Raw genomic sequence first — 21,826 nt, 5'->3', positions numbered from 1 at the left:
GGCTACTTACATTGCGTCGAAAGCGTGGGGTTAAGAAGAATAAGGAAATTTTATACAGCTATCTAGAGATATTGCTGTCCTTTTCAAAATTTTGTGCATGAGCAGGGCATGGTTCTTGCAAGGCAAAGTGCCCTGTGTTAAACAGTCCGGTGATGCCCTGGCCAGCTCCCAGTCTATCAAAGGGAGGAACGGGGATTTTTCACACCAGCTTTCAGATGCTCTTTTTCTTGCTGCCATGTGTTCTCAAATGACAGTTCTGCAGAGAAGAAATTTGTACAAAGAAACAAGAAACAGATTGGTTTTCTATACACCAAACCGTTGAAATCATTGGGAATCAATGTACAGGGTGAGATGGGCAGTATGTTAAAAATAGTCTTTGTTCACCACAATACGGAAGGGGAAAACAAAAAAAGAAAGGAGAAACAAATTGATTGTTCCTGCCAGCGTGCTGTTTTAGATGTTGTATTGTGAACTTCCACAAGGTCCATCCAGTGTTGAAGCTCTTTCTTCTTTGAAGCTGTTTCACCACCACCTACTCCAAGAGGCTTTTGCCTGGTCGCCTTAAAGCAGCATCACGAATATAGGAGATGAAAGTCCACAAGGATATGATGGGCACCTCATTGCAAAAGACAGCAGTGCAGAATAAAGGAAGAAAGTCTGAAGAAAAGGTCTCGGGGAGAGTGAAGAAAGAAGAACCCTGAAGGCCAACAGGTGGTGCATGTATGTGCAGGGCATGTCACACGGCTGCGGTCTGTTTGATGCTATGGAAGCTGATTCGTGTTGGAGAGGTGGGGATAGACATGGCACGTGCCACACGCGCTCGGAGGGAGTGATGGTCTTGCCAACGGTGCCATCTTTTCCTGGCAGCAGAACGGACCTGGTGAAAAAAAAAACAAACAGGAAAGAACATGAACACTTGGAATACTCAGATGTCCTCTGTAAAGGGACACTAGACAGCCCTGACACAAATGATGATGAATGTCAAGTCAGTGAAACATGCAGGGCTTGATTCAGCTGCCTAAACATGGGCATCTGGTTGACTTGATATTCTCCTGGGTACTGCAGTCTGGGAAAAGCATGGGTTTCATATATCCCATGTCTCATATCTGTTGTAAGTACCCCAGAGCATTTCAAATGGCAATAAAAGCCTAAACTCATGCAATTGAATCAAGCTCTCAAGATGCATGTACCTGATAGAGGTCTTAGAAGGACCTATCACAAGGCCTGTAGTTGCCCCTGCTTCCCTTGTACATGGAGGGGAATCACAGCTCATCTAACTAAACATTGGTGTCTACCACACAGACACACCTGACCTAATCCCTGTGAGCATCTTGCATAGGCAGTAGAGAGCTATTTACAGTCAACCTCAAGCAGATGCTTACAAATACGCCAGATGAATCTTGAACTTTCAATGTATATTTTGTTGTATGAACCAAAGACAGAGCCCAGGAGCTCTAGCTCAAATATGATGTATATAAGCAAGAGAAAGACAGGTGACAGGAACCCTCGCCTCAAACACAATGGGAGGGAAAGCTTGAGGTACTCCTAACATAGATCGTAATCAATTCCTGCCAAACCATCAGCATAGAAGATTCAAAGTCAGAAGCGGAAATGAAACGATTTTCTGGATATTTTTGTTGATCTCTGCTTATTGTAGAGACGAGAGCAATTCAGACCCCTAACCTAGGCAGCTAGGTAAGCCTACACAATCAGGTGTGATTAATCTGGGCGTAGATTCTTGGACAGTCAATGGGTAATTGTACTCATGACACTTGGCAAGGATGTTGACATTCTGCTGCCAACCTGAAATCCATCCAACTTTGAAAAAAGAGCATTTTTACATATAACCTCTACATCAAGCCAGGGTATCCTTTGCCAAAACCACATTTGTTTAGCGTGGGGGGTTATAAATAACATAACGTAGACATTACACCTCAGCTACTGACCCATAGTTCTCTTCTTGACCAAGAGAGAACCAGTCAGTATGTTCAAAGCGTATGACTCATCACCTCCTAAAGCAGATGTCCAAAGTAGCCCAGATACTGCGGTCAGATGAAAAATGCCTATTTCCTTTCATTAGTTATAAACAAAGACTAGACAATTAGCTCTGCTTTAGATGTCTGGATTATAAATTTACCTAAATTTAGAGAATACTGGTATCCTACCCTGAACGTTTTTCAGCCTTTAATGTACTTGTCTTCACTGCATCCCTCAAAAGTAAAGAACTCCTCTCATTCACATTTTACCACTGACAGGCTAAAGCTTGGGTATTAATAACAATGGCACAGGTGTAGAGTAGACCTCAACATGGATCAGCTACCATGGCAACTGGAAAAGGCCTGGGGTGAGCTTGCACAACCTGTGTGAAACCCATGCTGACACAGCTTCTCAGCTATCAGCACCTGAGGCAGATCAAAGCCATCCTGGGTAGATCTGTAATCACCACTGGGATTGCAGGGCAGATCGTGTTGAAACAAGTCCAAAGGTGCACAGCCACTGCTCTTCTCCATTTCTTTTAAAACTTGAGGTCTGTCTTCAGGTGCAGTGTGAAGTCCACTCAGAACATGAGGAATGCACTCCAGACCCCACTTCAGACCAGCTCCAACATGCTGTCTGGCAGGTGCTCAATGAGCTGATGAGCTGTAGTAGCAGAGGTATTTCCCACCCAAACCACACACTGTCGGTATTAGGTGTCCTAGATGAACAGGAATGATGGCCTCATAGTTAAAACATACAATACTTCCTAAGGAGGAGATGGGAAGGGGGGATCTGCACTCCTTCTCTCAGATGGTTTCAATCCTCCTATTTCTTGGTGGGCCTTCAGTGACTTTGAGCACTATCTATGTCTTAGTCTGTAGCACTATGACTTGGAAACTCTGCACTGTTGTGGTCTGGCACCCAACACTCCCTTCTCATCACCAGCTTTATCCATGACATACACGCCATTTCAGGTTTGTGAGTATCAAGCTGGAAAACAGTGTTGCAGTTGCCCTCTTTGCCTTGTCAAGGGAATCCTGAAGCTGGAAATCTGCCTTTTCTATCAGAGTCCTTCCAGAAGACGCAGGTTGGGCAAAACGGACCTGAGGATCTCTTTCTCTGGTTGTTTTCTTGACTGTGTGTGATCTGTGCTGCTTGATCTGACACTTAAGACAAGTAGATGCAGATGTTTGTAGTAAGGAGCGCCACACTGGGTTTCTTTCCTTTGATTTTGAATCAATTATGTATTTCAATATAAAATAATGGGTTTTACACTTAAAAGGTGGGACAGACCCTAGAAAAATAAAGGCTATGAGGGGTTAGGCCTGCTTGCATTGAAAAGGGGAAGAGTGAACATCCAATGAAAGAAGAATTAAAGTTAAAAAAACAGCACTTCCAGGAGGAGCATGATCATCATGAATGAATTTGCAATGAGAGTGAGAATAATGTGGTTAAACCACAGTGCAGGGGATTTCTGGAAGAGCCTCTCGTTATGAAGTAGTAGGTACAAAATGCCTCCCCTAGTTTCAAGATGGGGTTTGGTCAGTTTACAAAATGAGTTAAATGAGATGGTTATACGAGATAGCCAGAGTCAGGATGGGCCCACTCAGCTGTATGCTACTGGAGTAGAAACCAGGCTGGACTTTCACTGTCTCATTAAATTGACCTCATCAGTTCACTGAACCCCTCTGTTAAAACATGAGGAACAGTGGAAAGAAGATGTGCCATGGTGTTGTACTTCCCTGGATGCCCACTGTTTGCAGTCCTATCATGGTTCTGCCTGGAATGGCCAAGGGATACTTATTTCTGATTCTAGATTTAAGGGTGCATATAATATACACCCAAAGGCAAATACATGTGCCAGAGTCCATACAAGGGGGGATGCATCTCATCTGAAAGCTTGATTTCATCTTGGCCAATTATTTACGCTTTCAGTACAGACAATGGGGAAAGTGAGACAATCCTCCTAAGGAGGTGGTTTAGACATGTGGAATGAGTAAGTCCTTCCTCCATCTTGCTCCTCTGAGTACAAAACCAACTTAGCTAAATGTTGGGCCCCTAAGGCATATGGTATAAGTAACATGCAAAGTGTCACGGGGGTAACCACTGTCATGGGAAATTGTCCCATGAAGGGCACGGGACTTGATCTGTAGAGAGATGTTGCCCCTTGAATGCTCATTTCTCCCCAGATGTCACCAGATGCCGAGAGATTATTAGAAAAAGTTTTTCCCCTCTCTGCTGGAGTGAAATTCACCCTTGTACAGGGAGCCTGTCATCCACTTCAGTCCTTCAAAGAGGTGAATTTCTTCACCTCTGGTGCAGAAGCAGAGAATAAACCTCTGTGTACAGAGAGAACTCTTGCTAAAGACGTTAATAGCAGACTGGCAGTCCTGTGAATTCAAGTATCCCAGGTACTCCTACGGCAGCATTTTGTTGGGTCATGAAAAGGGGGAGTCACCTGATGGTCTTTTTGTGTTTCTGAGCAACCTGAGTGAACAGATTTTACTCAGGCAGTGAAGCCAGATTAGATTTATCATCTTGCTTCAAAACAATCAAGTACAAAAGAGTCACCTGTAGATAAAGACGTGAGTCTCAACAAGCAGTTGTCCGAATGGCTTTTATGATACGGTTTGCTTACAAGCTTTGGGCAAGGATAAAAAGCAGTAACAAAAATGCTGTCTTTTTGTACGGCTGGAGTCATTCCTCATGGACTGGGCACATGGAAATAGACTCTGCATTTACGGGCGTGACTGCACAGCATTTCTAATGACAGAATAATTCACTGCCATTAGGAGGTGACCGGAGTGCAAGCAGGAAAGGTTAAGCTCAAATTTATCTCTTACAATTGAACTCAGGAACAAAATTCTAGAAAAGAAAGAAAGCCGGCTGTGACTGCTATAATAACATGTTAAAAAAGACCAAAAAAGCTATTACACAGTGGAAGAGTAATGGAAAAAGATAAAGCAAAATAGCAACTTCAAACCTGGTTGTTAATCTCCATGAGAGCAACTATTCTATCCGTTAAGCAGTCAGCATTAGCTCATCTGTGATCTGAAATAAACAGCACTTGCCTGTAATAGCCCAAAGATGCATACAGGCTATCATCAGTGATTAAAGCTTGACAAAGAGTCTCAGGAATACAAATTATCAGCTTCACATCTGTGTAACTTCAGTTGGGTGAGATGACAAAGTTTATCCCTGCTGATGAATAGAGAGCTCAGTTCTCTGTGTTGACCATTGGTCTTTTTCTTGCCAACAGTTACTCTCTCAGAATTACCCTTTTCAGCTCTTGGTACTTTGCGTACTGTGAATAATCACAGTTTCTGAACATGTGGTCAAATCAGATTTACCAACATCTTTGCTCCTACAGACTGTGAGCACTGCTCTCAGCAGGATTGCTTTAGAACAGTCAAGAGATAATTCAGGTGATGGGATGGAGGAAAGTCAGTGGGCGATAGTTTTCCTTTCCTGATTGGATCACCTAACCGAGGAGTTCTCAAACTTTCAGATCACAGCTGAAAATCACTAAAACCCACACCTGTTCATAAAAATTGCTAAAAAGCTCTCCTCCTCAGAAGAAGAACAACAAAAAGAATGAAATAAATGGAGATAAGGATGAAAACATGCAGAGAACATTTGCTTTTGACAAAATAGACATCATATTGCTGTTACTTACGCTAGACAGTGGCTGCTGGCTAATTTCTTGCAGCCATCAATTAGAAATGAGCTGAAGAAAGAGCCTTTAGGACATTAAAAACCAGTTTTTGGAAGAAATGTCATGTTTTATTAGCAGAGAGGAAGAAAGCTTGATCCACTTACATAGTGGTTGGAACAAAGGGGCCCATTCACTTGGGGCATCTTGACATCATACTAAAATATAATAGTAGTCATGTAGGTAAACAGGAAGGGTCTGATAAGAAGAGTAGGATTAAATGAGCTGTCATTGTAATGCAAGCTGGAAGTAAGACTATTGGGATGTCGCCGTACTCTGTCCCCAGAGAACATCTCTCACATGAAAATGTTAACAAGTGAGGGGCAGAGGGACAACAGGTTTTCTCCGACTATAGAATAATCATGGTGTTCAGTAGTCTGTGACTACATAATCCTAACTAAGGTCTTGCTTTGCTCATATGCAACTTTTTACTCCCAGAAAACCTGAACCAAAGGCAAATGAAATAAATGAAAAAGTTTTATATAGATCTCAACGGCCTTTGAAACAGACCGATTTTTGCTCTATGAAAATAGGTTTCAGTGATGAATTCATCAAGTTCCACCTACGCTTAAGCACCTTGGTGCCATGTTTCAGATCCTTGGGCTGCAGTTGAAGGCAACTGGAGAATAACTGGACTTTAAACATCTTTGGTTATGAATGGTGGTGCAAATTGCGGAAGAGTTTATGAATATTTATTCAATTTTATTGCAAGCTACAGAGAGCAAGAGAGGCTTTCAAGCAACGTCCAGATCAGCAAAAGGGAACTGGTTATGCAGACTTTACATTTCAAGACACTGGTCTCACTGTGTCTGACTCTAGTGTAATCCACTTCCCTGGAGCTTCTGAAGCCTTGCACTCTCTTTCTGTCCAGAAGAGACATAGGAAAGGCCATAAGGTATTGACAACAGTTCAGCAAAAGGAGACAACTAAAACAGGTCAGATGAATTCTACCCTCATATGCATGAATCATTGTCTATAAAGGGAGTTGAGGGTGATCAGCTCAACTGCATATGTGTTTGTATTAGATGTCTAACATTAAGGGGATAAATCCCATCCATGACATAATAGAACTTAAGCTACAGTAAGGTGGTACCTGACACCCTGGAAGATTTCCAAAGGGTTAGGGTGTCCCTCGGGGAGAAGGATCGTTAAATGATGCATTTAACAGTAAATGGTGTGAAGAGGCCTATGGGCCAAGCCTCTCCAGATCCTTGGAAGGATTAAGTGCAGTCCTGAATGGAAGCAAAGAAAAAGAGGCCACCAGACTGACACATCTGGGGATCCGCAGATGAGGAACGCTCATCTGCTAACATGCTCAGAGAGATAGGACTGAGTCTTTATCTATTTTTTGGTAAATAAAGCATATCACTGAGCAACTATACCTATGCCCTATAGCCACCTCTCACCCTACTGGTATGGCTTTACAAGGCTCCCAGTAGAGCCACACTCTCAGGCCAAAGATGGCCATTATCATTAGACAAAATATTGAACCAAACATCTCTATAAAGATGCCATTACCAGTGTTTAATCCTCCTAAGGTAGGGAAGGGCTGTAGTCAAAACAATCTGCAAGGCTCAAAGGAAACATGGCAATAATTCCTGCAATCTTACAAAAATGAAGCTCAGGTGGAACTTTTTTTTTCTCCCGAGTAGCCTACATCACACCACTACTTTATGTAACATTGTTAAGTTTCTTTTTCTCCCTAAAAAAATTAGCCTGCTTAACTAGTCTGCAAACCCGGTAACAAGTGGATAGTCTTGCAGCACCTGCCAGACTGGGATGATGAAATTTTCTTTCTAAGATGACAACAGTGCAATTTTGTTATCATATATAACTGTTTGAGAAGCTAGAACACTTCTGACTAATTATAAAGATTTGCCACACATTTTGGGGTGGAAGCAAATGCTGCTCCCGCAAAGGACCAGAACTAACCACTGGAGAGGGAGGCCATAAATGCAATCAGCCCACCCCAAGCCTCTGTGACTTTGTTGTGAAGTGCTCTGGAGGCACGCTTACAGCAGCAGTGGTGTAGTGAAAAGGAAGATGAAGTGGGGAAGGACCCTCAGACCAGTTGCTTCCTTTCACCATGCCTGGACTTCTCATTTTAATCCCTCTGGCAGGACACCAGACTGAAGAGACCTACTGCAGTCACAGCAATGAAGGTGACTTTCTACCAGAACACCTCTGGGTGTGGGAGATGGCTCCTGAGCGGAGACTGCAGTCCTGTAATGAACCGGTGTCCAGTGGTCCCAAAGGGAAGGTCTGATCCCTTCAGTTGACTCTGTATTGACCAGGCATCCTCAGGAGCATTTAGGAGTAAAACTCATACTCACAGGGTTGGAAACCTTTCCTCAGAAAGCAGTCATTGTGGGAGACGGCATTAAACTTTGGCCCTCTAGTCCACCCCCATATTCATATTTATTCAGTGATTTGAAGGAACGCTTAATGCACGTCCTTTGGGTTCAGAATGATTAATGTGAAGTCTGCTTAGATTGATGGGCAGGTGGATGACTAACCATTTCGGTGGTGATTCATAGCTGGCAATTATAATGAATAGCCTCCCAAGATGATCAGATCCAAGTAAGCCACTCTGAGCTTAATACATTTTGAGACAGATGGTGCCTGGGTTAAGGGTCAACACAAAAAATTTAAACATATTTATCCTTGCCTTGCACCTTGTTGTGAGAATAATTTACAGTGCCATCTAACGAAGTAACCTGTTCCATTCCTCTCTGGTTATGGTTTCTCTGTAAGTCAGCTAACTGCTTTCCATTCTAAATGTTAATTCATAGCTGAATATTGATATTGACCAGATAACGCCAGAATCTGAAGCCTGCTTGAGCTGAGAATTCATGATTTGCAGGATGATTTCTGACACAGGCCTTGCTAGTTACGTATCCCTTCAGGATGTGGTTAGAAATCAAGGACAACCAATTTATTATTACGCATGAATTATAGAATAACTAAGGTTGGAAGGGACCTCAGAAGGCCTCTGGCCCAATGCCATGATCAAAGCAAGTCCAGCATGCAAATTATATCTAGTTTTGAAATTATGTCTGGGCCTTACCCAGTCATTTTGAGTACATCCAAGGACAGAGGTGTCAAAACACCACTGGGCCTCTTCTAGTGTTTAACACTATTCCTATGACTTTTTTCCACCATATTTAATTAGGATTTTCCTTGTTTCCTTCACTCAGTTTGATAGTGGAGGCTTGTATTCTCTGCCTAGCCCTTCATCAAGCAGCATCACTTTATACATTTGGGTTATTCTCACACACTATCACCGTCATTCACAAGCACCCTGTTATGGTACAGCGGTGTTATTATCTCCCATTATGGTTGGTAAGGTTTCCAAGGATCACAGAATCCTTTGTGGGATCAACACTGGTGGTTATTGGAAATGACATGAAGCACCTAATAACAAGGATAAGTGTTCTCTGGAGGCAGGGGTCCTTCCCTCACTATCCTCTTGTTTCCATCATGCCTTTGCTGAGGGATCAGGCCTATCCGTGAAGTGTTTGTTCCTCTGGCGGTTTACCAGTGGCTGGCTGAAAATATTTCATTTCCTTCTCTGGGGGATGCTGCTGACCTCCTCCCCTGCAGACTCCAAAAATCAGCAGCCATAAGACCAAAGCTAACACAACTGCACAGAATGATATATTTGGACTATGAAACACTATAAATGCACTCTTCCCATATCTCAAATATTTTCTCTCAGGAGAAGAATATTACTAGCGAGGAGGTCTGGCTGAGAAGGTAGATACCACAGTAGAAAAGGAACTGGAGGGAAGTTCCCCTTCCTTTAAAGATGCTTTATCTGTAATCAGTCAAAGCGAGATTAGAAATGCTGGGAATTCTGTACCCATCTGCCTGTGATGGTGTATACTAAAGAAGAAGAAGAAGAAGATGTGTACTAAAGAACTGAAAGAAGACCCTGGAGACAAAAATACGAAGAACCCCTAAGGGAGCTGTGAGCCTAGAGATCAACACAGAGTGACTGTAGTGCTAGTGAGAGTCACTACTGCCTTCCGTTGTCTTCCCTTCGTGCTCTCCCACGAAAAGCCAAAGGTCACAACTGCCTTTGCTGGTCTAATAAGAGTGAGCCTCTTTTGGTACTGAAACTATAATGAATATTTTCCCTCGGTTTCATATCATGAAAACAATTATAAGGCTACTCTACATATGCCTAAAGATCTTCACTGAGCCTTTTTTCAGTTTCAGGTCTGGCTGTGACCTGGATAGGATAGTGATGCTTTTAGCCAACATTCAGTTCTCAAGATCATTGTCAGAAAAATCAGAGGTACCATGTGAGATGAATGCTACACCAGATACCCTTTTGAAAGACAGGCTTTAATTAAACACACACTATCAAGCTCAGTTACTGGATTGGATTCATCAGCTTGCACTACCGAGGCTGAAGAGATGTTTTAGTGGTTTCTATGGATCTATAGTCTCATCCAAACTTACGTAAGGATGATATACCATGAAATATAGTATATCCATGATTACACATTATTATCTTGTTATAAGCAAACTGATCAAGGTAGAACAAATTTCATCAACTGAAAAAAACCTGAAGATTTTTTAGGGAACTGCAATAAAAATTGTCCAACAGGAGTTTTGTGGAAATGCATTCTCTTCAGCACAGTTTCAAGCCATTGTATCTATTCTTGCTCCAAAAAATTCCATCTTAAACTTTTTTTTTTAAAAAAATCTAGCCTTACGTGAAATTAAATTCAATCGTGTGATCTATGAGTTGATAGAAAAAATTTTGAGGAGCATCTTCATTTTTACAGTCATTGAAAAAGAAGTTTGCAACCTACTTTAATTCTTTTTAAGAGGCATTTAATGTAAATGCATACATATTTTTCATTATTCCATTTTCCATAACATCTTAAATTCTCTGAAACCTCTCATCCTCAGTTTCTTTGAAAGTCTAGAGGTGCTCTTGAACACTCAGGTTAAATGCAATTTGCATATTTTTGCCCTCTAGTGCTAGTAGATTTTCTCTGTGTACAAAAAATACAACTCATTTTTCCATAAAATCTCTAGACAAATTAATATGAGTCAAGTGCCAAGGGCCTCTCGTGCCCATCCACGGCACACATGGTTTGTTCAAAACAGCTTTGGAACTTTTCAGAAGCAATAAAACATAAAACCCTGTCAACTTCGCATCTAAACCGCTTCTTCTCCTTAGGTGCACTGGAATAACTCGTGTATAATGTGCTGGCTTGGAAAGGCATTCATATCCAAAACCTGAAGGATCATATCTCCAGTAGGAGGGCCTGAATGATGCACACTCTCTCATTGGCTTCATTCTCACCGCAGCCAACAAAGGCAGTCCAAGATCTGTGTGAAACGTTGTGTTTTGTGGAAATAAGGGAAAGGGAGACGTTTGTATTCCAGGGTCACACGCCTGCTCCAAAGCATAAGGAAATAAACTTAGCCCATTTGAAAATCTTTCCAGGAACCGCAGTTTAATAGCTTCACTTCTTCCCTTCGGTGATCTCACTGCTGAACTGTCAGTCCAAATCACTGCAAAATCAGGACCAAGTCCTTTTATGGTGATATCTTGTATCACCAAGGTACCATCTCCAGCTATAGTGCTGGAGGCGCTGCCTTTGCAGCACTGATGCAGAACATCAGATCTATTCAAGCAGCACAGCTGTGTATTCCTCTGATCTGGGGTAAAAGAGATCATAGGAAGAGAAACACTCTTAGTCATAAGGACAGGTTTGTTTAAATCAAGGGAGGCTACAAGACGTTACAGAGAAAAAACTCTTTTCTGTTCCATTTGCCAAACTTCACAGAGAGAACGCTGACAAAAAGACAGAGATTTTGATAAGTTTTATCTGTGACCCATATTGTTTGAGCTCTGCTATAGACAGTTATGGGAAGTTTGTAAGTACCTAGTGGCATCTGTATCAAATATGAAATGGTAGAGATGCAGCTGAGATCACAGCATTATTAAAGCTTGAATTTAATGGATTTTTTAGCCTTTTTGCTTGTGCCATCCTTCAGAGCATGGCCTGACACTGTTGAAGATGAATGACCTGTTAAAGATTATTACATGCATTTAAAGAATGTCTGAAGTATTTAAAACCTTCTGAGACAGCAAGTCATCAGCCCATATATCACAGAGACAGGAATATCAGACTCACTGAAGAGACAATAATTCAGTGAGGCTTCAGTGATATTTATGAAGATTTCAGGCTACCGAAAGGCTACTACTTCCAGGCTATTTTCCTCTTTTAGAGCAAAATCTGCTGCGGATCTCACTAAGACTGCTGGTACCTCATGTGGATTGAGTGGCATTACCTTCTCCACCACTTCTAGCAGGGATGCCTCTCTGAGAGCAACCGATGTCAGGAAAACACGAATGATATTTCGGTGCCTCTGTACTTCTGATCTGATGCTGTTCACATGCACTGAGAAATACAGGCTTTTTCATAGCCGATAATTGAGGAAAACAATGTACCGCAAATCTATCTGAGCAGTAAATCAGTATGGCTTTCACTGCTTAGACATGGAACACTTTTGCTATGTTAACAACCAAGGCCTTCGTATCTGCCTTGCTCGGCAATGTAGCCTGTACAGGCCTCTCACTTCACAGGGAGGCAAGACATAGCATTATTGCAAGCTTTTGCAGTGTGATGTGATCTGGGAAACGAGCTCTTTTTAGAATGCTTTGTGAGTATGTGGAGATCTAGGGGGGATAGGCACTATCACAAGGGAGAGTTTCTATAATAGTATACTAGAAGATGCAGGATTTTTTCTGGACAATATGATTACAAACCCAGAAAACTCTGAAAATTCACTGGATTTGCTGCCTGTTTCTAACCTGTGCAGAGCTGGAGCTAGAACAGAGCAGGAAATTCCATCCTTTAAAACCTTTACGATACTTCAAAAACACTCCCACAGTACCTTAAGATAAGTCCAAAGTCCTTTCAATGTTTTAAAGCAGTCAATGCTGCAATATTTGTGGGATTTAGATTTATGTTATATCTCAAAGAAAGAGTTAGGGAGTTGCCATGGTTTAGCCAGTCGAGTGGAAGTTGCACATTAGATGTAGACATATGGCTACAAGGAAGATTTTGCTCACAGATTCAGCTATTTGTAGGTGTCTACCTGTGACTGGAGTGTCTAGGTATGCATTACAGTCAGTGGAGAGCTAGTCCATACTCTCAGTGAAGACGGGAGTTGTTCAGGTGTGCAAATGGAGGTGTCTATTGTAGGATAAGCTGATGAGAAAAAGATTGTATTGACTGGCTTGAATTTGTGACACAGAGAGCTTGTGCCATTTGAGAAGCCCCACTGTATCCCACTTGGCTTCCCACTTCCCAGTCAGAAGGTGTGAATCTTCTATAGGTCCTGTGTCATACCTGGTAGACCCATGTGGATGCCTAAGATGCTCTGCAGCCTCTCCAGCAGCACTAGATATCTGTGTTTAGGGAGACGGATCGAGATCACCTAGATCACCCAAGGTGGGTGTCTTAACCTTGAACTGACTCCCACAGAAATGCCCTTTCGAACTGTAATAGTAGAGCGAAATGGCTGGGAAATCGCTGTTACGGAAGTCGTTCCAGACCTGCTAGTAGATTGCTATCAAGGCATAGCAGGAGTACATGAAGTGAATCATCTTGCCTTTCAACAAGCCTGATTATGTCTGAACTTATTTAAATTACAGGAGATGGGAAGTTGGCTCATGGCCTTGGACAGCGAACTTCAGACTGCTGTAGTGAAGGAGATATTTCTCCCACTAAAAGACAGCTGAAAGAATCCCAGAACAGCCAAAAGAACGAAAGCCTGGTATGAACAGCCAACTGGTCCTAGCCCAAGCGCACAAAATGGAAGTGCAGTAGGGTGATACCAAGTCCCGACTATGAAATCGTGTGGCCCAGGTTCCAGCCCCTGATGTTCACTGTGGCACCAGTGAAAAAGAAAAAAAAAAAAAAAAAGAAGGGAAAAAAAAAAGACAGACAAATGCCTGCTGTCTGCATGGAACATTCTCCTCCTGCATTAGCAGTGTAAACCTGATGAATATGACAAGCACTACTGAAGGGACGTGCCAGACTCCTGGTGCCGTTAACCTCATCAGATTGTGCAGCACAGCGGCTCATAACAAAAAAAGTACAGTCACAAAGCAGCTCAGATATATGGCAAGGCTTTGAGGTAACCTCGTCAAGGCTACATGTCAAGGTGGCTGTACTTCTTGGGGGAGATTTCATCTCCCTGTTTAACATGAGGCAAATGGAGTGGTCGGAATTTATTGAAGGGAAGTTGGAAAGAGAACAGAGAACACTCTGCTGCCAGCATATAAAAGTAGCATGTGCTCGACCTGAGAAAGCGGCGTTGCTTCTTGCTAGCATCACCTCAGAATTAATGGGGAAGGAGGGAAATGAAGAAAAGAAACAAAAAAATAGTGGTGCTTTATTGGCTGAGGTATGGAAAATGTTACAGGGCAGCTGGGTGAGAAGACATGCCTGTTCTTTTTCATAGTGCCATACAGGGAGCCCACAATGAAATTAAGCAGCAGCACAAACAAAATACATACAGATACAGCAGGAATAATTAAGACATTGAATTAATTTCTGCAGAGACCCAAATTTTAACTGGACAAAGATGACAGCGTAAGTGCAGCTAAATGAGACACTGGCAGTGTAAGCAGGGGAAAAGAAAATCTCTCACACTTGGGGTGTAAGTCAAACACTGAGGGGTATTAGTAAACCATTTCTTGCTTGAGTAGCAATACCTAGAATTAATTATGAGGAACACCACTGACCCTGTTCCCAACCCTCTTTTCTCAATGCAACAGGTATTGATCACTCAGAAATAGATATCCACACATGAGAACTAACTCGCTCAACTCAGCATGGCAATCCCACTCTATAAACGGGCCACCTGCAGCACACCCTTAACAACAGTCTAGCTCAGAAGTAATGCTCATGTATGCCCAGAAATCGTATTTGCAATTAATGAGACACTTCAAAGAAGTCTTAAAATGAAGAACAGTAATTTTATAATCTGAGAAGACTTCTTTTTCTCTGCCCTGACTTCCCAGGTAATAATCTGAATTTGATAAAACTTTGTGAACAAAGGACACCTACAAAGAGGGCTGGGAAATTCAGCTGCAGATTAACAGAAACTTGTGCAAGAGCAACAGACTGATGGGACTATGTCCCCATGTGAAAACATCTCATGTCCCTGTAACCAGGCATTCACAGAATCACAGAATCACAGAATGGTAGGGGTGGGAAGGGACCTCTGGAGACCATCTCATCCAACCCCCCTGCTTGAGAAGTAGGTCCCACCTCCCAAGAATTTATTACACTGACAGCAGGGGACACTACTTACCTCACCATTCAAGAAGCAGTAAAATACTGACACAAAGAAACCCTGGAAAGAATAGAAAGCAGTCAATTATTGGGTAAGTATTTTAACACAGAGAATCAGGGACTGAGCTTTATCCTGGGATCATCCTGAGCAAAAACATAATCTTGTTGAGATCATCCGCTTCCAGACAGATGAAATCTTTACAACTTCATGAGAAAATATTGTCTTGCAGCTCACAGGTGAGACACGAGAGCTAGAAAGTAGACAGCTCTTCCACTGATAGTGGGGATTGCACTTCAGCTGTGCTAAAGCATGCCTGCAGCTTCCAGCTGTAGACCCCTCACAGGTGCTATGCCAGGCCTGCCAGCTCTATGTGGGTGTCTCAGACACTTACAGGGGGGTGTCAAATAGCTTTAGATGGTCTTGTGTGGGCAAGTGTATCATCCGGTTGCTTATATTCGTCTGAGCTGAATTGCTCTGTGGAATCCATCGACAGCAGTGACTAGACCCCCGTAATGACTGCAAGGATTGTAATGGCTATAATGGAAGCTCAAATGACAACATGACGACACTTTCATCTCTAAGCCTGTGAGCGCAATCTTCCCCATTTCACTTTCAGCAATGGACTATAATTATTGGCACCATAAAGGAGAGATTCCCTGTGCTTCCTTTCTTACATATGTCTTCATAACACTAACAATAAAATAAGCAGTGTAGCATTTTTTGAGACATTGAGCATCAGCAGATGAAAAATACAGTTAATTTTAGGGAATGAAAACCATGGATTGGTTCGCTGGTAAAGGCTAAAGTTCCTTTGTTCATAGATTAAAGGGACATTTTTTCATTTTGGATATTCAGTTGCGATTTCTGGTGCGATGCTCTGTGCTGCAAAGCTAAGCATGCAATCAGTAAAAACAGTAATCCGAAGCTCAAAACTTTTGTAATTCATAACCCCAGATTTGGCTTGACAGCGTGTGTGCTGTACACATGTATCAATATCCTGGGTGTCAGAGTACTTGTTTCTGCAGGTATCAGAAGTATTAATGTCAAACATACTTCTACCCTAGTTCAAGGAAGTCTTTAAGCACAGGTAAAGCTGTAGGACACACCTAAGCAGAAATGTGTGGCTAAACACCATTCAAGGTCTTCAGTAACTTTTGGTTTTGTGCCAAATCCAGAAATCTGGGGCAATTACTCATGTTCCACTGCCTTTTACATCCTGGGCAGAACTCCTACTTAAATTCAGGGAGGGAGGAGATAGGGTACAGTTGGTACAGTCTGATGGCTGAGTGCATGCACCGTTGCAGGAGAACTGGCTGGCCAACATAGCTGATGTCTTAATCTAGCGAGCCCAACAGGTAGGAGTTGTTTCCCTTTGTTTTAGCAACATCTAGTCTAAGTCTCAGCTCACTGTGTGCTCTGTGAAGAGAGAGGTACCTTGGGAAGGTGATTCATCATCCTCTCTCAGGCAGTTTAGGATAGAATGAAACATCATCTCTTTCTCCATGGACTTTAGATGGAGCCCAGATGAGGAGCTGTAGCTACAGGCTGAATATAGCGCTGATGTTAAGGGAGGTGAATCCCTCTAGTACACACCTGAGAGGAGATCTCCACTCCATATGACACCCTTAAATATATATTACATAAGCATGAACAAAGCTGAGCTATTTTAAACTAATATTTCTATCATGGACTTCATTGCCATAAGTTTAATGGCTGAAAGCATTAGGGATCCTCTCAGCAGTAGCTAATGCCAGCTGTAAACTTGCTTTCTTACCTGAAACGACTGCAGGAAGGAATTGAAATAGATGAAGACGATCTGGGAAATGTCATCTTCACCAGGGTTGACAAAGAAAAGCATATAGGTGATGCCTAGCAGAGGCAGAAGAACTAACGTTGCCTTGACTGCCTTCCTGTGGGTAGGAAACAGAAAACACAAGTGAACACAAGAAAGAACAACTGTGTTATCTGAACCACTGGAGATTGGCCCAACGCAAACACATCACTTCTTCAGTGGAGAGACGGGATGTGTCTCAGAGCAATTCAGAGGGAAGTGAAGTACATGTATCAGCTAGAGGAGGAACTTAGGTGCCTCCTTAAGACAGCTCACCACCTGCACGTGTGAAACAGGGTGAGAAGAAAACAGGACGGCCTAAGACATGTCTGCTCAGGGCAGCCCAACATGTACAGTCACTGGACGAAAGAAGCACTTTAAGAGAGAAATTCACATGTCAACTTCTGTCCAGTGTCTAACACAAGTGAATGGAATTAGGAAACACAAGTACTCCCTGTGGGTACCTCCATCTTTCAAGGCATGCTGCTAAAGCATTTGCTGAGGACAGCAGTGGAAGCCTGTATTTGCACAATGGCCAAATAATTTGAGCTTTTTCCCAGGAGGACATCCAAGTTTTAGACACCGCATAGGAGCAGTCCCAAGGTTTGTGACCAGCTTATTGTGTAACCCAAGATGGAGGCTCCTAGAGTCCTCAGGGAGTGAAGACCACAAGTTTCTTAGGGCTCAGGAAAGCATGGTTAAAAGGGAGCCTGATCGGATGTCCAAAAGGCTGGGTAGAGTTTAGCAAGGGAGCAGGGAAAGGGTGACAGCCTCCACTTTGGGTTGTGAAGGCACAGGTGAGTTTGCTAGTTAACATCTTCTGACCAGTGCCTGACCACTTGGAGAAACGTGTTCTGGGAAAGCCTTTGAATCCTGCTGTTGTCCCCACACTCTGAGCTCCAGGGGACAAATGGGAACCTTTTTTATATCCCTCCCTTTCCCTCACTTCTTCCAGACAGTTTCTGTCCTATCAATGGTATGTGCATTAGGCTGAAGCCTTGAGATCCTCTGCAGGTTTGGTGAGTGATTTCTTGTACCTCAGGGTGATGTGAGAAGGGCACAGTTTAGGCGCTGACCAGGGCAGAAACGCTGTGCCCATAAGACTTGCTCTATGCCCATCTTTTGATTCTGCCTGGAGTGTAAATGCTTTCTCTCCCTGCAACATCTGCACACCCAACTCAACTGCTTAGGGCTGTCTTACACATAATAAACAAGCAGGTGGTGCACAACGAAGCAGAAGTGATTATTAACAGAATTATTAGGGACTAATCTTTATTATTGGTGCTGTAATAGTGTCTTGGGATGTCAGTTGCAGAACAGCACCTCATTGTGCTGGATACTGTACAAACACAGAAGACTGCAATTTTGCTAAGTCTGTATAAATCTCTGCATAATGCCATAAGAGGCAGATAAAACCAGGCAGGTAGGCAGGCAGGGGAGCACAAAAACATTGCCAGAGACTGGACAGATTGACAGTTTTAACAAAGTAGCTGCCACATCATGTAATACTTGCTTAACAAATGACTGGAGGACTCAGCTTTAGAGCAGCAAGGCTTGCTCCAGGCTTTCCTGGAATTGTATGGCTTTCTATTTAGCCTGTGAAAAAGAAGATTCCCTCACAGAGCTTGTAGTGAGGATAAGATCAGCGTCATCTGTTCAAGGATGAAGGCAGTTACTTTAGATTGCCTCAGAATCTCATAACTCTAATGCTCCCTGCAAACTATGGAAGGGATAAAAATGTACCAAGATTTGAATCAGGGTTTGGTTTTTTTTTGCTAGTTTTAGTTTTACAGCATGAGGTTTGAGAATGAAAAAAGGACATTCTTTCCTTTCATTTCTCAGGAAATGTGCAGAGAAGTGTCTGAAACAAGAAAATCAGACCACCGCATTAACTTCACATTTGTCCTCAAACCTCAGACAGGAGTAAAAGGAAGGAATCAGGCAAAACAACAAAACCCCACTTCTGTAGCAAAACCGCCTCCAAAGTCAAGAGCAGGCTGATTTGAAGACATCGAGATTCGAGCCTCGGCTTGATACACTGAGACTTTATCTAGAAATGATTTAGAGGATTGTGACCAATCTTACTCCACAAAACCTGTGTTATTTCCCAGCGCGAGGACGGGTCTGGCCATAAATGCTCCAAATATCTTGCAAGATACTGCAAATGGTAAGAGAGGACGGGCAGTCACCATCTCCTGATCTCTAAGAATTTGCTTTGGGACTGTTCAGGCTGATGTAAGTCCACGCTGCTGCTGGAAGGGGCCAGGCCACCTTCTTTCTGCTGCCCTGGGTTAAACATTCCTCTCTTCTCCTTTCTGCTATACTAGTGCTTGTGAAGTTGCACAGCCAGCTCAGGTGACGCACCTGAGAAGCCACCCCATATAAAGGTGACGATGAGTTAAGGATCAGTTCTGTGATGCAACGCGCTGAGTGGTTACACTAATGCTGGTACCAGCTGAAGGAAGGGGACACAGTCGCCCTTCCTCCCCATGCCCTACACTTTAAAAAGAACAGTAAACCCTACTGTAAATACCTGTATGTGCACAGTAATTGTCACTAATGACACTGCTGTTGATTAGATACGATACGAACATTTTGGCCCAGGTTCCATTCTTCTTTTACTTCTGGCTCTGCTAGGATATTATTATGAACAAGGATTTTAATACGCATATGCACATGATTTATTGGAAAGCCTTGATATTGTATTGTTCTGCATCTACAAAGACAGAGACTGGGGCAGAGAAGCAACCTAGTAGGGACTGACCAGTTTTTCACTGATTCTCCAGATTAGCTGAATGAATGGTCCAGTCATCAGTGAAAGGAGTTATGATATATTTATATAATACATATGCTGGTGTACATAAAGAAATTGAGAAAGTACCTAGCCACACTTGAAACTGAATCCTTCAGATTTCATGGAAGGGGGAAATTTCACATGTGTGTTGGGGCATGTGCAAGCCTGAAGGAGGTAAAGAGGCTGGTGGCTGCAACGGTGTACGTCTCTCTGCCTGTAAGCCTAGGCTGTTTGCATGGTTTGCTCAAAAAAATGGAGTGGACAGAAAAAACTGCAGGCATGCTTTTATGGTTAGCCTGCAAAAATATATACTGTGTACTTAACTGTATGAGCTCAAGGGGCAAGAAAGACACCCTCTGGGATCAACAACGGCATCTGGGAAGATGAAGATGGGACAAGGACAGGGCAGGCAAGGCAGTTCTTTGTTAACACCACAAACAGCAAGAAGCACCAGCTGACTTACCTGTACTGTATTGTTTCTGAAGTGGTTGAAGCTCTCAGCTTTGTCATTAAAATCCTAACTATGTTAAACAGAAATACAAAATTTATCTGGAAAAAAAAAGGAAGAGAGGAAAAAATAAGACCAGTGAGTCAAATAATGGCTTAAAGGATGTGATACACTTTAAAAGGCACACTTTGCCGTTCCAATCTGATTGAAAACAGCCTCTTGGTTTCACCCTTGATAGCAACAGACTCAGAAGTTTACCAGAAATATCAGATTATGCAGCAAATATCCAATAGGTATTAATGTTTTCAAAACAGCAATGAAAATGGAGTACAAAATTAATGGTCCCAGCAAGGAACTTAATTTTACTCTGTTTTACTCCTTTCTTGGGTGCCACAAGGAGGTAGGGGTGGGATTTGTTTGGCTGTTTGCATCTGTCTCTAGCTCAGCTCATCCACGGCTCCCTGCACAGGGTATTTGGCAGCGCTGTGCTGGATTGATACGGCAGGTGTTAGAAACCATCCTCCCGGTCCCCAGCAGGCTGTAACGGTTAGGTAGGGCTCCCCAGCCCCAAACTACAGGACTGCATTGCAGAGATCTGGATGGGAACTCCCTCTGTATTCGGTGGAGGCTATACATTGCACTCCCCAAGAGACATTTAAAGCAGAGCAGGTGAATCATACCCAAAAGACGCCGATTTTTTTGCACTGTCTTTAAAGGTGAGGTGATGGATTTATCGCTTCCCTTTCTAATCTGCTGAGCTGAGTAATTATTGTGTCTGTTACAATTTCACCACTAAGAATCGAGATTTGCTCTAATTACTGTTGTTGTAGCATCTGCTAGAGAGTTTCTTACATAAGTTTCCTCTCAGTGTAAACAGGAAAGCAAAAAAGACCTGCGGAGAATATTCTGATTTGTAGACTGAGATCAGCAGAAGAATTTGGCACCGAGGAGCAAGTTTTGGGTTGCTTTCAACACATAAAGTAGGGTAGCTTACAACATACTGGTCTGTCTCAAAATTGTGGGCGAGATACAGTGTCAGAAGTTCAGAACTGTTACCTCAGGATTGCTGAGGCCACAGCCTAAGCTTGCGAGAAGAAATTTCTCTCACGTGCTTTTCCAGAGTCCCAGGGCTCCTGGCGTTTTGCAGTCTATGAATGGAACAATTCTGTGATTGACTTCCAAATACTTATGAACACTGTAGCAGAGCTGCCAATTTAAAGGTGTTCTCAAAATATGCTCTTTTTTTTTTTTCCCCATGCAATGTGCTATATTTCAATGATTACAATATCTTGGCATCCATCATATCATTCCCTGCAGTTACTGTAACATGGTTCATAACAAATGGTGCAATAAGCACCTGAAGAGACACCAGCAGCTTTGGGAATTCTGTACATTAAATACTTATCATGCCAGATGCTGCTCTAGGGTTTAACATGTGACATTTTTTGAAATAATTTTCTTAGCTGAGCAGGGCCTTGGGGAGTTTAAGAAATAAGCAGAACTGCAGTTTGTATACTTGTTCTTGCTAGAATTGTCGTTGCTGTATTTAAGAGCTTTAAGTCAACTGGTTCTTACTTCATTTATCAGAGACAAAAATGGCTTCATATCACTGGTTTGGCTTCAGTCTTAAATTCCTCACTTTGGTGATTGCACCATTCCTCAATACCAGAAAGAGAAATGTTCAGGCAGTGTCTGCTAAAGGTGGTGGGGGTGTCCTTCACCCATAGA

At 42.6% G+C, this 21,826-nt stretch overlaps 1 protein-coding gene across 3 annotated transcripts in view; it reads right to left on the bottom strand.

The window, feature by feature from the left end:
• Window positions 1–576: 576 nt before the first annotated feature.
• Window positions 577–21,826, bottom strand: part of CRHR2 (corticotropin releasing hormone receptor 2) — a 164,399-nt gene continuing 143,149 nt past the window's right edge. For all 3 annotated transcript variants that reach the window (XM_075082220.1, XM_075082219.1, XM_075082221.1), the window contains 4 exons: window positions 20,114–20,199; window positions 16,800–16,935; window positions 15,044–15,085; window positions 577–877 (listed from right to left, as the gene is read on the bottom strand). In XM_075082220.1, coding sequence (XP_074938321.1) covers window positions 737–877; window positions 15,044–15,085; window positions 16,800–16,935; window positions 20,114–20,199 — 405 coding nt within the window. In that variant the 3' untranslated portion in view covers window positions 577–736. The remainder of the gene's footprint in view (window positions 878–15,043; window positions 15,086–16,799; window positions 16,936–20,113; window positions 20,200–21,826) is intronic.

Source organism: Phalacrocorax aristotelis, chromosome 2 (genome assembly GCF_949628215.1).
Source record: "Phalacrocorax aristotelis chromosome 2, bGulAri2.1, whole genome shotgun sequence".
Taxonomy (NCBI): Eukaryota; Metazoa; Chordata; class Aves; order Suliformes; family Phalacrocoracidae; genus Phalacrocorax; species Phalacrocorax aristotelis.
Note: the sequence above shows the minus strand (reverse complement) of the source record. Positions and strands in the feature narration are given on the sequence as shown.